The sequence below is a fragment of the Pristiophorus japonicus genome, chromosome 3 (genome assembly GCF_044704955.1).
Source record: "Pristiophorus japonicus isolate sPriJap1 chromosome 3, sPriJap1.hap1, whole genome shotgun sequence".
Lineage (NCBI taxonomy): Eukaryota > Metazoa > Chordata > Chondrichthyes > Pristiophoridae > Pristiophorus > Pristiophorus japonicus.
Window position 1 is genome coordinate 215,935,506 of NC_091979.1, and position 18,290 is coordinate 215,953,795.

At 45.5% G+C, this 18,290-nt stretch overlaps 1 protein-coding gene across 1 annotated transcript in view; it reads left to right on the forward strand.

The window, feature by feature from the left end:
• kansl1l (KAT8 regulatory NSL complex subunit 1-like) overlaps positions 1-18,290 on the forward strand; it is a 321,460-nt gene that overhangs the window by 71,604 nt on the left and 231,566 nt on the right. The window contains exons 5-7 of the mRNA XM_070876272.1: positions 1,382-1,448; positions 6,816-6,980; positions 17,573-17,674. Of these exons, the coding sequence (XP_070732373.1) occupies positions 1,382-1,448; positions 6,816-6,980; positions 17,573-17,674 (334 nt within the window). The remainder of the gene's footprint in view (positions 1-1,381; positions 1,449-6,815; positions 6,981-17,572; positions 17,675-18,290) is intronic.

Genomic DNA, 18,290 nt, shown 5'->3' on the forward strand with positions numbered 1-18,290 from the left:
GGCTGGAACTTGGAGTAAAGTTTCAGTATCGAGTCCAAGTAGATCATGTTATGCCCAAATTACAGTTTTGTTTGGCCCATGTTGTGAAGGTGATTCCAGAAAATACATCCGAAAACTCATGTTTAAGCTGCGCTGAAAACTTCTTGATTTCTGTCACAGACATCAATCTAGGATTAAAAATACCAGACTGTTGAGCGATGCTTTTATCCAGGAATTTTATTTGTATTCGCTCCCTACCGTGGCTGGCTTCTTGCCTACATGCGGCTGCTTAGTTTGAATGGATTTGCGTTGATATTTCGGTGGCCATGGATACCCATTTTTTAAGATTGGCTGTAGCATCCAGAGATATAGTGGGCCATGAGAGATTTTTGTGTTCCAATTTTCTGCTGCTAGCTCCTGTGTGACTCTTTGGATCGCAGCCCTCTGATGCCTTGCTAAATGACTATTCATGTATAAGCCTGGAGAGTAAAGTATTGACAGCTTATTTAGTTGTTAAGGAGATAACCGCCAAGCCTCACCTGGTCTTCACTCAGCATTCACACATGTATTTCCCAGCTGTGTCATTGTTTATTAATTAGGAGCAGGAACCCTGGCTGATTTTTTTCCCCCTTCCTGATGGCTAATTTCCCCCTCCCTTCCCCGCCACTTGCCAGCCCAGAAGCCCTGAGATAATTTACAGTGCCCCAACTGTTGTCCTCCCTGACCCCTGCTAACGTTGGTTAATGCAACACAGTATGGGAACTAAAGCTGGTATATTCTTGTCTGAGTTACATGCTGCATGTGCCAATTGAGCTGCATGTTACTTTTGGGTTGTATTGTGTCTAAGTAAGGTTTTAAAATTGGTGGCTATCTTGGTATGATCATGGGAAAACACTAAAGTAATGGAATGTGGCTGTCTAATTTTAACATTGATAAAAGATGAGTAATTGTATTGACGAACCTGTAAGAAAGGGACTGGTTCTGGATGGTGCTCTTATTTGACAACTTTGAGTTATCTTTACTGAGCACAATGTAAGATTTTTCTAAATAGATAGATCGTTTGGCACAGTTTTGATAACGCAAGCCAAATACATTACAAAACTGTACAGCAACCTCTTTAGACAAATGTGCAAATAATAAATTAAATGCTGTAAATGCAGGGATATCCACAAAAGCTTCCTCACAGTTGTAAAGGAGCAAAGGGCTGACTGTTTCTTATCTACCCTAAACACTAAATGGCATGACAGCATTCCTAACTATTCCACTATCCTAACTGGGCCACTTATCGACTAATTTTTTTCAGTTAAGTAGCCTTAGAAATCAGTGACAAGATCCTCCACCTTCATCCTTTTCAAATACTGAACAATGTGATTTCTGAGCTATAAATCTTGACCTCTTTCAGTGATTTACAAGGAGTACGAACAAATGCCAAAAAGAATGGCAGTGACTGGATCCTCAATGGCAGCAAAGTAAGGAAAAAATCATTTTTTTTTGTCTTTATGCAAATAAAATTACTTTGGGCTTTTTACCTGCTCCTTGATGTACTACGTGGTCACATGCTGCAGCGTATATATTTTGCAATTTTGATCCTCGAGTACTAGCATCACTTGAAGACGAGATGCTAGCTAGCATTAGGTTTGCTGATGCATCCAGGTCCTTCAGAAAACTGAATTAATCTTCAGCAAATCAGAAGAAGACAACAATCCAGTCAAGTCCGTATGAACCTTCAGCTTCAATAGTGGTTTTAATCCATTAGCCTCTGTAGGAAGCTGCAGCACAGTGATAAGTAAACATTCCATGATGTACCTTATAACTTTCCTATTTTACCATGAGTGCCTTAACAGAAAACAGAGCATGCTCTTGATAGCTTATGATCCTGTTGGCAATACCAATTTCTTTCTCCTTTTTTCATAACTTTACTGACTTAGCAGTTAGTTTCTATCTCCAATCACAAAGTGTTGAGCTATATACCCCATATCCACCATCAATGGACCCTGCTCCATAAAAAGAGGAATTGGGGAAAGAGTTTTGCAGATCATTGACTCTCAGGCTCTCCTGTCTAAGGCTCCCAGGCCTTGGCTTCAGCCCTGGCCTGCATTAGATCTGCTGCGCCCAGGTATGATGCAGAGCTCAGCCTCTGTCTGCATCTACTCACCGATCTGCTGCACCCACACCTTGCCCTGGACACTGCCTTGGCATCAGCCTGCACCCTCCCACACTGGTCCCTTCAAGCCTTTCTTTTAACTTTATTTGTATTTTGACCCCAATATTAAAGAAGGAGACCAACCCCTCCACCAGGAAAGTTCTCAAGGAGTTGCAACACGACCTAAAAGATATGATGGACTATTAACATTTTATGCCATGGAAACCGATGTGACTGAAGGAACTAAAACTGTTGTTCAGTTGTTGCTCATATGGAGCTAGCCCACAAGTTCTAACTGATGACTGTTGATCTACACACATGACTCTGCTTTCCACCTTTATGGCAAAATTGATGTACGTGAATCGCTTCCAGTCCCACTCCTAATGAAGCCACGTACCAGTGATGATGAACTCTATCCCAAAGAAAATCGATGGTTATAATCCTCTTTTTAAAAAAAACACTCTTTCTTTGATTGCTTCTGAGAAGTGTATACAATGGGGAAGAAATGAGGATTGGTGAAAGTAGATCCCCATGGGGAGAGAAGATACACTTTAGGGCGTACATGTTCAACATAACACACACATGCGGTATGAAAGCTTTGTAAGTTTGATAGTATTATAGTGGAGATATCTATTGTATAATATTCCATCCAAAGGTGTGCATTTGTTTCTGGACCTAAAACTTAATCACGAGTACCATGTCTGTGTGAACTATTATTGCATGAACATGCCATAAACTGGGGACAGCTGGATAGAGATAGATTGCTATTTATGCCGGACAGAACCTTTTAGTATAAATAGCACGTTAATATAATTTATATTGGACCGTAGGTGGTCTTGACTGCGATGAAGAATCCTTGCACATTCATGGCTGTCGGCCAGTTGTTGTATCTCCTGTGCTTTCTCCATCCACCACCTGTTCTTTAGGTCCCAGGTTTTTTGTTGGACCTCAGCCTTGAGCCGCCTGTAATGTTGCTTTGCTGCTCCCGAGTTGGGTTGTTGCTTAAGGCTCTGCGGTTGCGATCCATTAGTTCTTGGAACTCCTGATCATTCTCATCAAACCAGTCCTGGTGTTTTTTGGTTGAGTGACCAAGCGTCTCTTCGCATGCACTGGTTATGGAGGCCTGGAGGGCAGACCAAGTGCTGTGGGCATTCTGTGTCTCAGGGTCATCAAGGCACGTCAGGTTAGCTGTGAGGCACTGGCTGTATAGGGCTCTCTTAGCTGGGTCTTTAAGTGCCCCGGCATTGACTTTTTTGTGGCACTGCTTCTGCTGTCCCCTCTGCTTTGGGGCTATGTTGATGTTGATGATGGATCAGATTAGGAAGTGGTCCGTCCAGCAGTCGTCAGCTCCTGTCATGGCGTGGGTAATGTGCACATCCTTGTGATCCCTGGATCAAACGATGACATATTCGAGCAGGTGCCAGTGTTTGGAGCAAGGGTATTGTCACAATGCCTTGTATTTGTCCCTCTGGCGGAACAAGGTGTTGGTGATGAGAAGTTCATGTTCTCGGCATTTTGTCAGCAGTAGAGTTGGCTTTCCCTACTCACTCTCTGCCAATCGCCTCCCCAGAGGGGCTGTGTCTTTGCCGACCCTGGCATTTGAAGTCACCTAGGAGGATTAGTTTGTCGTCTGCAGAGATGCAGGACAGGGATTTTTCGAGGTTGGAGTAAAAACCCTCTTTGGTCTCATCCGTTGCATCGAGTGCTGGGGCGTACGCACTGATTATTGTGGCGCACTGGTTCCGGGATAGGGTGAGTCGAAGAGTCATGAGGCGCTCGTTAACCCCACAGCGGGGGTCTTTGAGGCAGTCGACCATCTCGTTTCTGATGGCAAAGCCGACTCCGTGAAGGCGGCATTCTTCCTCTGGTTTCGCTTTCCAGAAAAAGGTGTAACCTCCACCTTGTTCCTTGAGGTGGCCTTCCCCTGCCTGCCGGGTCTCACTTAGAGCAGCGATTTCGATGTCAAAGCGTCTTAAGTTCCCGGGCAACAATGCGGTGCAACGTTCTGGCCTGTCACTGTTGGAGTTGTCCATGAAGGTCCTGACGTTCCAGGTCCCGAACTTCATGTTTACAGAGTGGAGGTGGGGGGGTGGGGGCCTGCTCCAAGACAACATGCAGGCCGTGATCCTTATCAACGGATCCATTACAGACCCAATCCACGTTTGGACCGGGATCAATAAGGGCTGAGTCATCGCCCCAGCCCTCTTCTCAATCTTCCTCGCTGCCATGCTCCATCTCACAGTCAACAAGTTTCCCGGTGGAGTGGAACTAAACTACTGAACTAGTGGGAACCTGTTCAACCTTCGCTGTCTCCAGGCCAGGTCCAAGACCACCCCAACCTCTGTCGTCGAGCTGCAGTAGACGGACGACGCCTGCGTCTGCGCACATTCCGAGGCTGAACTCCAGGTCATAGTCGATGTATTTACTGAACCGTACGAAAGCATAGGCCTTACGCTAAACATCCGTAAGACAAAGGTCCTCTACCAACCTGTCCTCGCTGCACAGCACCGCCCCCGCCCCCCCCCACCCGAGTCATCAAGATCCACGGCACGGCCCTGGACAACGTGGACCATTTTCCATACCTCGGGAGCCTCTTATCAACAAAAGCAGACATTGATGAGATTCAACACTGCCTCCAGTGCACCAGCGCAGCCTTTGGCCGACTGAGGAATAGAGTGTTTTGAAGACCAGGCCCTCAAAGCTCATGATCTACAGGGCTGTAGAATACCCGCCTTCCTGTATGGCTCAGACACGGACCATATACAGTAGACACCTCAAGTCGCTGGAGAAATACCACCAGCGATGCCTCTGCAAGATCCTGCAAAAATCCCCTGGGAGGACAGACGCACCAACATTAGCGTCCTCGACCAGGCCAACATCCCCAGCATTGATGGGATTGAAGTCCGATAAATCCCCGGGGCCTGATGGTCTGCATCCCAAAGTACTTAAGGAAGTGGCCCTAGAAATAGTGGATGCATTGGTGATCATTTTCCAACAGTCTATCGACTCTGGATCAGTTCCTATGGACTGGAGGGTAGCTAATGTAACACCACTTTTTAAAAAAGGAGGGAGAGAGAAAACGGGTAATTATAGACCGGTTAGCCTGACATCAGTAGCGGTGGAATCAATTATTCAAGATGAAATAGCAGCACATTTGGAAGGCAGTGACAGGATTGGTCCAAGTCAGCATGGATTTATGAAAGGGAAGTCATGTTTGACAAATCTTCTGGACTAGAGTGGACAAGGGAGAACCAGTGGATGGGGTGTATTTGGACTTTCAAAAGGCTTTTGACAAGGTCCCACACAAGAGATTGGTGTGTAAAATTAAAGTACATGGTATTGGAGGTAACATACTAACGTGGATAGAGAACTGGTTGGCGGACAGGAAGCAGATAAACGGGTCCTTTTTGGAATGGCAGGCAATGACTAGTGGGGTACCGCAGAGCTCAGTGCTGGGACCCCGGCTATTTACAATATACATTAATGATTTAGATGAAGGGATTGAGTGTAATATCTCCTAGTTTGCAGATGACACTAAGCTGGGTGGCGGTGTGATGCCAGTTCATTGGATATATTCAAGAGGGAGCTAGATACGGCCCTTGCGGCTAAAGGGATCAAGGGGTATGGAGAGAAAGCAGGAAAGGGGTACTGAGGTGAATGATCAGCAATGATATTGAATGGTGGTGCAGGCTCGAATGGCCGACTCCTGCACCTACTTTCTATGTTTCTATGTTAATATGAACAAAAACACGTTTTACATGTTTTGTGATACATCTTGACCAAAAGGAAAGCATTCAGGCATGAGGGGATCCTAGAAAGGGTAGAGTGATGATGGCAATGTGGGGCTTGGGTGGAAACGGGAGAGACAGGGTGAGAGGGGGTAGGGGAGAAGAGATTGGTGTGTGCCAGGGAAGCAGATATTGGAGAGGGATGGTGTAACACCATTTCCTTCAAATTGCTTTCTGCTGTGGCCCTGGGATCCCTCATTCCAAAACTGGCCAGTGCCCTGGCCATATCCTTTGACCAACTGCCTGCACCCTCCAAAACAACAAAAGAATAAAAGGTGAAAAAAGCAGGAAGTAGAACAGGATAGAGAAAAAATTAGAAAAGACAGAGAAACTAAGGAAAGCGTGGGCATAGCTAGTAAAGAACAAAAATGACAATGAGAACAGGAAAGAGAGAGAGAACCAGTGACATGAGGATAACAGTAAGCAGAAAGCGTCTGCTGTGACTTAACCATGTCACGGGAGACCCACGACGAGTACGTTCTAATATATATCTGAAGCCCCTAGACAGGAGGCAACATTTCTACACAACTTTATGGATATCAATGTATATATAAAATAGGGGGAAACTCTTGCTACTGGCAGAAGGGTTGGTAACCAGAGGACACAGATTAGAAAATTGATTAAAAAAACAGGGGAGATGAGAGAGTTTTTATGCATGAGTTATGATGATCTGGAATGCACTGCCTGAAAGGGCGCTGGAAGCCGATTCAAAATAACCTTGAAAAGGGAATTGGATATGTACTTGTAAAGGAGAAATTTGGGAGCAGTGAAATGGGATTAATTGGAGATCGCTCCTTTTAAAAAGCCGACACAGACACAATGGGTCAAATGGGCTCCTTTTGTGTGGCATGATTCTACAATGTGTTAAAGGCACCTCCAGTTTACCATTAATTATTCTGTTTTAGGTTTTTATAACGAACGGCTGGATGAGTGATGTGGTAATTGTCGTAGCTGTAACAGATTTTGAGGCGCATTCTCGAGCCCATGGGATAAGTCTATTTCTTGTGGATAATGGCATGAAGGGATTCATCAAAGGAAAAAAACTGGAAAAGATTGGTTTGAAAGCACAGGTTTTCCTGACTTTATTTGAACTTTAAAGATTGCTCTTCAGAACTTAATTTTTAAATAATTGTTTTCATTGGTTTTGTTGGAAACAGATTCATCTGTCGAATGTTCCTTCCTGTATAATTTGTGTGTGTATAAATATATTATATATATATAATTTAGAGATATATGCATATATAATATAGATAGATATAAATCTTTAGTGACACTTCAGATGTCACAAGGTGTCGGAAGTATATAATCAGCACTGAGGCAGGCCATCGGATATCGTGGCTGTACTAATACCTAGTTTCACATCAGACCTATCAATTCTAACTCCATTTCTTTGCTCATTACGCCATCTAATTACATGTTAGATGCTTGACTGACTTGGCTCCTCTGGCTACTTGTGTTAATGGGTTCTGTGTTCTAATAACCTTAGTGTCAGCTGTGGCTCAGGTGAGTAGCACACTCTCGCTCAGACAGGGTGGATAAAGGGGAACCAGTGGATGTGATGTATTTGACAAGGTGCCACATAAAAGGTTAATGCACAAGATAAAAGTTCACAGGGTTGGGGGTAATATATTAGCATGGATAGAGGATTGTTTTCTGTTTGTCAGCCAGAGAGTCAGGATAAATGGTTCATTCTCTGGTTGGCATTCAGTAACTAGTGGGGTGCGGAAGGGATCAGTGCTGGGACCCCAACTATTTACAATCTATATTTACGACTTGGAAGAAAGGACTGAGTGTAACGTAGCCAAGTTTGCTGATGATACAAAGATGGGAGGAAAAGCAATGTGTGAGGAGAACACAAAAAATCTGCAAAAGGACACAGACAGGCTAAGTGATTGGGCACAAATTTGGCAGATGGAGTATAATGTTGGAAAGTGTGAGGTCATGCACTTTGGCAGAAAAAAATCAAAGAGCAAGTTATTATTTAAATGGTGAAAAATTGCAAAGTGCTGCAGTACAGCGGGACCTGGTGGTACTGTGCATGAAACACAAAAGGATAGTATGCAGGTACAGCAAGTGACCAGGATAGCCAATGGAATCGGCCTTTATTGCAAAGGGGATGGATATAAAAGCAGGGAAGTCTTGCTACAGTTATACAGGGTATTAGTGAGGCCACACCTGGAATACTGCGTACAGTTTTAAGAAAGGATATACTTGCTTTGGAGGCAGTTCAGGGAAGGTTCACTAAGTTGATTCCGGAGATGAGGGGTTGACTTATGAGGAAAGGTTGAGTAGGTTGGGCCCCTACTCATTGGAATTCAGAAGAATGAGAGGTGATCTTATCAAAACGTATAAGATTATGAGGGAGCTTGATGAGGTGGATGCAGAGAGGATGTTTCCACTGATAGGGGAGACGAGAACTAGGGGGCATAATCTTACAATAAGGGGCCGCCCATTTAGGACTGAGATGAGGAGGAATTTCTTTGCTGAGGGTTGTAAATCTGTAGAATTCGCTGCCTCAGAGAGCTGTGGAAGCTGGGATATTGAATGCATTTAAGACCAAGATAGACAGTTTCTTAATCGATAAGGGAATAAGGGGTTATGGGGAGCAAGCAGGGGGAGTGGACCTAAGTCCATGATTGGATCAGCCATGATCGTATTAAATGGCCAAGCAGGTTCGAGGGGCCGTATGGCCTACTCCTGCTCTTCTTTCTTAGGTTCTTATTTTCTAACCTTACGTAAGAACATAAGAATTGTGAGCAGGAGTAGGCCAAATGACCCCTCGAGCCTGTTTCGCCATTCAATAAGAACATGGCTGATCGTCGACCTCAACTCCACTTTCCCGCCCAATCTCTATATCCCTTGTTTCCCTCAGAGTCCAAATATCTATCTATCTCAGCCTTGATTATACTCAAGAATCAGCATCCACAGCCCTCTGGGGCAGAGGATTCCAAAGATTCACAGCCCTCTAAGTGATAAGTTCCTCCTCATCTCTGTCTTAAATGACCTACCCCTTATCCTGAGACTGTGCTCCCTAGTTCTAGGCACTCCATCCAGGGAAAACAATCTCTCAGCATCTACCCTGTCAATCCCCTTCAGAATCTTGTATGTTTCAGTGAGATCACCTCGCATTCTTCTAAACTCCAGAGAGTATAGGCCCATTCTGAGACAATCTCTCAACGTAGGACAGCCCTCTCGGGAATCAATCTAGTGAACCTTCATTGCACCGCCTCCAAGGCAAGTATATCCTTCCTTAGATAGGGAGACCAAAAATGTGCACAGTACTTAAGGTGTGGTCTCACCAAGGCCCTGTACAATTGTTGCAAGACTTCTTTACTGTTATACTTTAACCCCTTTGCAATAAAGACCAACCTGCAATTTGCCTTCCGTATCATAAGAACATAACATAAAAGAAATAGGAGCAGGAGTAGGCCACCTGGCCTCTCGAGCCTGCTCCGCCATTTAATAAGATCATGGCTGACCTGATCATGTTCTCAGCTCCACTTCCCTGCCCGGACCCAATAACCTCTTATTCCCTTATCGTTTAAGAAACTGAATAAATTTAAGACAGAAATAGACAATGTCCCAGTTTCCACAGTTTCTCTGAGGCAGCGAATTCCGCAGATTTACAAACCTCGGAGAAGAAATTTCTCCTCGTCTCTGTTTTAAATGGGCGGCCCCTTATTCTAAGATCATGCCCTCTAGTTCTAGTCTTCCTCATCAGTGGAAACATCCTCTCTGCATCCACCCTGTCAAGCCCCCTCATAATCTTATATGTTTCGATAAGATCACCTCTCATTCTTCTGAACTCCAATGAGTATAGGCCCAACCTACTCCACCTATCTTAAATCAAACCCCTCATCTCCGGAATCAACCTGGTGAACCTTCTCTGAACAACCTCCAATGCAACTATATCCTTTCTTAAATACACAGACCAAAACTCTACGCAGTACTCGAGGTGTGGCCTCATCAATACCCTGTACAGTTGTAGCAGGAATTCTCTGCTTTTATCCCACTTGCAATAAAGGCCAACATTCTATTTGCCTTCTTGATTACTTGCTGTACCTGCATACTAAGTTTTTGTGTTTCATGCACAAGTACTCCCAGGTCCCTTTTGGAATTTACATTAAACCTAAAGGTCACAAGGTGATCAGCTCCAACATGGGATTTATTACAGTGATAAGCATACATATCAGGAATGGCAATAATCATGGGCAATTTTAACCTTCATATTGATTGATTGGCCAGAGTAGCCTTGAGGAAGAGTTCATAGAGTTTTTCCGGGATAGTTTCCTTGAACAGTACGTTGCGGAACCAAGTAGGGAGCAGGCTATCTTAGATCTTTAGATAGGATTAATAAATGATCTCCTAGCAAAGGATCCTCTGGGAATGAGTGACCATAGCACGGTTGAATTTCAAATTCAGTTGGAGGGTGAGAAAGTTGGATCTCAAACCAGTGTCCTAAGCTTAAATAAAGGAGACTACAAAGGTATGAAGGCAGCATTGGCTAAAGTGGACTGGGAAAATAGATTATAAAGTTTGGGACAGTTGATGAGCAGTGGCAGACATTTAGGAGATATTTCATAACTCTCAACAAAAATATATTCCAATGAGAAGGAAAGACTGTAAGAGAAGGGATAACCATCCGTGGCTGTCATGTATCTTACATTATTATATATAACTGTATCCTAACATGCTATACATGACTGTAATAAGATATGACCTGTAACCACCAGCATACCTTACCACCAGGGGTGCACTTGCAAGAGACAAGTATATAAGGACAGGTCTCAGGTAAGTGCAGCATTCCAGAGCTGTGAAATAAAGGTGCAGGTCCAGAGTGACCGTGACTTCACTACATGCCTCGTGTGAATCTGTACTGAGGGGACAGGACTTTACAGTGGCGACGAGTTACGGGATTACAGAATCCACAGAATGGCGAACAACGGATCAGATAAAAAGTACAATGCTGGAGACAATTGGGAGGACTTTATAAAAAGGCTCCAGCAAAGCTTTGTAACCAAAGACTGGTTAGGAGATGACAAAGCAGACAAGAGAAGAGCCCATCTCTTGACCAGCTGTGGCTCGAAAACATACGCTTTAATGAAGGATCTGCTGGCACCCGAGAAACCAGCAAGCAAGTCGCTTGAAGAATTGAGCACACTGGTAAGAGACCACCTGAAGCCAGCGAGCAGCCTACACATGGTCAGACACAGGTTCTACAACTACAGACGCTGTGTGGGCCAGAGCATACCCGACTTCGTGGCGGAACTTCGGAGGTTGGCTAATTTATGTGAGTTCACCGATGAACTGAGGAGAGAAATGCTGAGAGACTTTTTCATTGAAGGAATAGGCCATGCAGGCATATTCTGAAAGCTCATAGAGACCAAGAACCTGACCTTCGAGGCAGCAGCACTGGTTGCACAGACATTCTTGGAAGGGGAAGAAGAAACGAGGTTGATTTACAATGCAGGTACGACAACTAACGAAATATCGGAACAAGAAGTTCACAGCACTAAACAAGCTGCTACCCCCACACACAGACAAAACCGGGAGAACAGGCTCTCGACAGCAGGCAGTGGCGCCAGAAGCCATCAAGGGCCACAGGAACGGCCGTTCACACCTCATCAACTCACAATGTGAGCAATCAACTACAAACTGAGAGAAGCTCGAGAGATCAGCCAGACGCAGCTCATACTTTGGGAACAATAGAAGAAGTCTGTGCTGGAAGTGTGGGGGTGGCCACTTGTCAAGGGGATGTCGATTTCAGCAGGTTGTTTGCAGGAATTGTGACTATACAGGGCATTTGGCCCGCGTGTGCAAAACAAACGGCAGCTCGGCTGGTATACGAATCGGATGAGTCGGAAAGTGGACCAGAAGACGGTGGGGACAGTACCCGGGACACCGATGTACAGCGGGTCAACACGATCAATGGCCGCTGCTCCTACAACAGGACGCCTCCTATAACGATGAGGGTCCTACTCAACGGGATACCTGTCAACATGGAGCTGGATACGGGAGCGAGTCAATCTCTCATGGGCGCTCAACAATTTGAACAACTGTGGCCGCATAAAAGAGACAGACCAAAACTCACAAGGGTCGACACCAAACTAAGGACCTATACCAAAGAAATCGTACCAGTCCTCGACAGCGCCATGCTCTCTGTCACACACAAAGGGACAGTGAACCGACTTCCCCTGTGGATTGTCCCCGGAGACCCCCCCAGCACTGCTGGGGAGAAGCTGGCTGGCAAAACTAAACTGGAAATGGGATGATGTCCATGCCATATCATTAGAGGAACGGACCTCCTGCTCAACAGTTATAAAGCGATTTGAACATCTCTTTCAGCCAGGTGTGGGCACTTTCAAAGGGGCCAAAGTCAAAATCTACATCACACAGGATGCTAGACCGGTCCATCACAAGGCCAGAGCTGGACCCTATGTGATGAGGGAAAAGATTGAACACGAACTAGACAGGCTTCTGCAGGAAGGCATTATATCACCTGTGGAATTTAGCGACTGGGCAAGTCCCATCGTCCCAGTCATGAAGCCTGATGGATCCGTACTAATCTGTGGGAACTACAAATCTACCATAAACAGAGTCTCCCTACAGGACCAGTACCCGCTGCCCAGAGCGGAGGACTTATTTGCCACATTGGCTGGAGGTAAACTTTTCTCAAAACTAGACCTCACATCTGCGTATATGACGCAAGAATTGACCGAGGAATCCAAGCTACTCACCACCATCAACACACATCGAGGCCTTTTCATGTACAATCGATGCCCATTCGGCATCAGGTCGGCAACTACCATATTCCAGCGCAACATGGAGAGTCTGCTCAAGTCATCCCGGAGACGGTTGTATTTCAAGACGACATACTTATCACGGGCAGGGACACCGACTCTCATCTCCGTAATTTGGAGGAAGTACTAAAGCGGTTGGATCGGGTAGGCCTACGAGTCAAGAAATCCAAGTGCCTGTTTCTCACACCCGAGGTTGAAATTTTGGACAGAAGGATTGCCGCTGATGGAATCCGCCCAACAGAGTCCAAAATAGAAGCAATTCACCTGGCACCCAGGCCTCGGAATGTCTCAGAACTGCGCGCCTTTCTCGGGCTACTCATTTACTTTGGGAACTTTATGCAGAACTTAAGCACACTGCTGGAGCCTCTCCACGTGCTACTCAGGAAGGGGTGTGATTGGTTTTGGGGGAACGCCCAGGAACGCGCCTTCAATAAGGCACGCAACCTTCTGTGTTCCAACAGTGTTTTGACTTTCTGACCCAGGTAAAAAGCTAGTTCTCACATGCGATGCGTCAGCGTATGGGGTCGGGTGTGTTTTGCAACATGTCAATAGTGCAGGCAAATTACAACCCATAGCTTATGCCTCCAGGTCACTTTCGTGGGCAGAGCGCGGGTACGGAATGATAGAGAAGGAGGCGCTCGCGTGCGTGTACGGTGTCAAAAAGATGCACCAATACCTTTTCGGGGCAAAGTTCTCATTAGAAACCGACCACAAGCCCCTCACGTCCCTCCTTTCCGAGAGCAAGGCAATAAACGTCAATGCCTCGGCGCGAATTCAACGGTGGGCACTCATGCTGACGTCCTACGACTATACCATCAGGCACAGACAACTGTGCCGACGCGCTCAGCAGGCTACCCCTGGCGACCACGGAAGGGTCTGACGAATAGGACTGTGAGATAGTCATGGCAGTCAATGCCTTTGAGTCCACAGGTTCGCCATGATGGCTCGCCAAATCAGAGCCTGGACGGCCAGTGACCCCACGTTATCCTTAGTAAAAAAAATGTGTCCTAACCGGTGACTGGGCAGAGGCTCGCGATGCCTGTCCCGAGGAATTAAAACCCTTTCACAGGCGCATGCATCAGCTATCACTACAAGCAGACTGCCTGATGTGGGGCAGCCGAGTAGTCATGCCTCTGCGAGGCAGAGAGGCATTTGTCCGGGAGCTCCACCGCGAGCACCTGGGGATCTTTCTCATGAAGGCCATAGCTAGATCCCACGTCTGGTGGCCTGGTATTGACGCGGACTTGGAGCTCTGAGTCCGAAGGTACACCATTTGTGCCCAACTCAGCAATGCCCCCAGGGAGGCTCCCCTGAGCCCCCGGCCCTGGCCTACAAAACCGTGGTCGCGGGTGCACGTAGACTATGCGGGCCCATTCATGGGCAAAATGTTCCTCGTCGTTGTAGATGTATTTTCAAAGTGGATCGAATGCACCATTTTAAACTCGAGCACAACCTCCACCACTGTGGAGAGCCTCGCAACCATGTTTGCAACGCACAAAATCCCTGACATATTGATCAGTGACAATGGTCCGTGCTTCACCAGCGCAGAATTCCAAGACTTTATAATTGACCACGGCATAAATCACGTCAAGACGGCACCGTTCAAGCCGGCCTCCAACGGCCAGGCAGAGAGAGCAGTGCAAATCATTAAACAAGGCATGCTTAAAATCCAAGGTCCCACACTGCAGGGTCGCCTGTCATGACTGCTGCTGGCACACAGGTCACGTCCGCACTCATTGACTGGGAGCCCCCCCGCGCAACCGTTGATGAAAAGGACTTTAAAAACACGGCTCTCATTAATCCTCCCAGACATGCACGAAATCGTTGAGGCAAAGCGCCGTAAGCTGACTGAGTACCATGACAGAAATTCGAGGGGGAGATGGAATGAGATAGGGGACAAAGTGTTTGTACTAAACTATGGCAGGGGTCCCAAATGGCTTGCAGGGACAGTAACGGGCAAGGAAGGAAACAGGCTACTGGTAGTACAAATGGACAATGGCAAAACCTGCCGGAGGCATGTAGACCAAGTCAAAAGCAGATTTACCAACAACCCTGCAGAACCAGAGGCAGACTGCAATGTGGAACTCGCACCACACCTGGTGGACAGACAGAGGGAACAATCTGAGGAAAGGGCAATGCCAACAGACAGCCCAGGCGCGTCAACAACAATCACACCAATCGAAACAGACAGCCCTGGTGCGATACCAGCAACCACACCCAAAGAAAAACAGACACCAACGCAAACAACTGAACCACAACTCAGACGCTCCACGCGAGAGCGTAGACCACCTGAGAGACTGAACCTATAAAGACAATAAGACCTTGGGGGTGGGTGATGTCATGTATCTTACATTATTATATATAACTGTATCCTAACATGCTATACATGACTGTAATAAGATATGACCTGTAACCACACGCATACCTTACCCACTAGGGGTGCACTTGCAATTGACAGGTATATAAGGACAGGTCTCAGTCAAGTGCAGCATTCCAGAGCTGTGAAATACAGGTGCAGGTCCAGAGTGATCTTGACTTCACTACATGCCTTGTGTGAATCTATACTGAGGGGACAGGACTTTACAGTGGCTAAGTAAGGAAATAAGAGATGGTATCACATTGAAAACAAGGGCATACAAAGTGGGCAAGATGTGGGAAGCCAGAGGATTGGGAAACTTTTAAAAGCTAGCAAAGAACGACTAAAAAAAAAAGAGGGGGAAGCTAGATTCTGAAAGCAAACTAGCGCAAAATATAACAACAGACAGGAAGAGTTTCTGCAGGTACATAAAAAGGAAGAGAGTGGCCAAAGTAAATGTTGGTCCCCTAGAGGATGAGACTGGGGAATTAATAATGGGGAACAGGGAAATGACAGAGACTTTGAACAAATATTTTGTATCGGTTTTCATGGTAGAAGACACTAAAAACATCCCAATAGTGGATAATCATGGACCTATAGGGAGGGAGGAATTTAATACAATCACTATCACTAAAGAAGTAGTACTCGGTAAAATAATAGGACCAAAGGTGGACAAGTCCCCTGGACCTGATGGCTTGCACCTTCGGGTCTTAAAAGAAATGGCTGCAGAGATAGTGGATGCATTGGCTGTAATCTGCTAAAATCCAGTGGATTCTGGAGAGGTCCCAGCGGATTGGAAAACCGCAAATGTAACGCCTATATTTCAAAAAAAGAGGAGGCAGGCAGAAAGCAGGAAACTATAGACCAGTTAGCCTAACATCTGTCGTTGGGAAAATGCCTGAGTCCATTATTAAGGAAGCAGGAGATTTGGAAAAGCATGATTCAATCAAGCAGAGTTGTCATGGTTTAATGATAGGGAAATCATAGCATGGATAGAGGATTGGCTAACTAACAGAAAACAAAGAGTCGGGAAAAGTGGGTCATTTTCAGTTGGCAAACAGTAACTAGTGGGATACCGCAGGGATCGGTGCTAGGACTTCAACCATTTACAATGTATGTTAATGACTTGGATGTAAGGACTGTGTGTAATGTAGCCAAGTTTGCTGCTGATACAAAGATGGGTGGGAGAGAAAATTGTAAGGAGGACACAAGGGGCTGGAATTTTCAAATAACTCGCCAGCACCCGATTGCTGCTCAAAAGACCGCTAAGATTCCTAAGAATTATCGACGACAAAAAACTTCCCCCAAAATATAAAAGAAATCCGCCCAGCGAAAAAAATGGGCGTGCACCCCGATTCTCAGCGGAAAAGTGGAATTTAGGGTTGATTGGGCAGATCCTAAAGAAAATGGGTGATAAATTTTAAAAATCACTAAAAACTTACATCAAGGTTGCAGGTTGGGCCTCGGAGCAAATAAACACTAAAAATATATATTTTTAAAACCGAACATAAAAAATAATTAAAACATTCTCCAGACCCTTTTAATCGAAATCACTCCAACAGAATTTTAAAATAATAAGTAAAAAACCAATTACTAACCACCTTCTTGCAGAGCTTGCTCACCGACTGTCCAGCTCCGCTGATTCTCGTGGCCGTTTTTTTTCATACTTGCCTACGGGTCACTGCTGAGCCAAATATCGTGCCAAGGTGATGTGAGGACTGAGGACGGAGCACACAGGCAGTCAGCTCCCCAGTGATATCTCAAAACCGGGGGCGTAATTCCCACAGGGGAATTTCTTGATCACCTAGTTATCGCCCACAATGGCCAATACTGCCCAGAAACCGGGCGGTAAGCCAATAGAAATTCTAGCCCTAGAAATATGCAAAGGGATATAGATAAGCTAAGTAAGTGGGTAAAAATTTGATAGGGTATAATTTGGGAAAATTTGAGGTTATTCACTTTGGCAGGTTGAGTAGGTTGGACCTATATTGGAGTTCAGAAGAATGTGAGGTAATCTTATCGAAACATATATAAGATAATGAGGTGGCTCGACAAGGTGGTTGCAGAGAGGATATTCCACTCGTGGGGAAACTAAAACTAGGTGGCATAGTCTCAGAATAAGAGGCAGCCCATTTAAAACGGAGATGAGGGGGAATTTCTTCTGAGGGTTGTAAATCTATGGAATTCTCTGCCCCAGAGAGCTGTGGAGGCTGGGTCATTGAATATATTTAAGGCAGAGATAGACAGATTGTTGAGCGATAAGGGAATAAAGGGTTATGGGGAGAAGGCAGGGAAGTGGAGCTGGATCCATGATCAGATCAGCCATGATCAGATCAGCAATGATATTAAATGGGGGAGAAGGCTCGAGGGGCCAAATGGCCTACTCCTGCTGCTATTTATGATATGTTCTTTACTGACATTCGCTGAAGTAATAGAAAGAATTAAGAAACTGTAAGTTATACTGCCTGGACTGACAAAAATGCTCTTGTTCTTTTTGAATGGAAAGGATACAGCTGAACTCTTCTTTGAGGATGTTCGCTTGCCAGCTGATGCTCTACTAGGGAAAGTTAATAAGGGATTCTACTATCTAATGACCGAGCTTCCACAGGTAATGGACTTTTATTATCACTTACTTCGTAATTTCGCTCCCTTTATTGTTCCAAGGGACTTAGAAACATAGAAAATAGGTGCAGGAGTAGGCCATTCTGCCTTTCGAGCTTGCACCACCATTCAATATGATCATGGCTGATCATGCAACATCAGTACCCCACTCCTGCCTTCTCTCCATACCCCCTGATCCCTTTAGCCATAAGGGCCACATATAACTCCCTTTTGAATATATCCAACGAACTGGACTCAACAACTTTCTGTGGCAGAGAATTCCACAGGTTCACAATTCTCTGGGTGAAAAAGTTTCTCTCCATCTCGGTCCTATATGGCTTATCCCTCATCCTTCGACTGTGACCCCTGGTTCTGGACTTCCCTAACATCGGGAACATTCTTCCTGCATCTAACTTGTCCGATCCCGTCAGAATTTTATATGCTTCTGAGATCCCCTCTCATTCTTCTAAATTCCAGTGAATATAAGCCTAGTCGATCCAGTCTTTCTTCATGTGTCAGTCCTGCCATCCTGGAAATCAGTCTGGTGAACCTTTGCTGCACTCCCTCAATAGCAAGAATGTCCTTCCTCAGATTAGGAGACCAAAACTGCACACAATATTCAA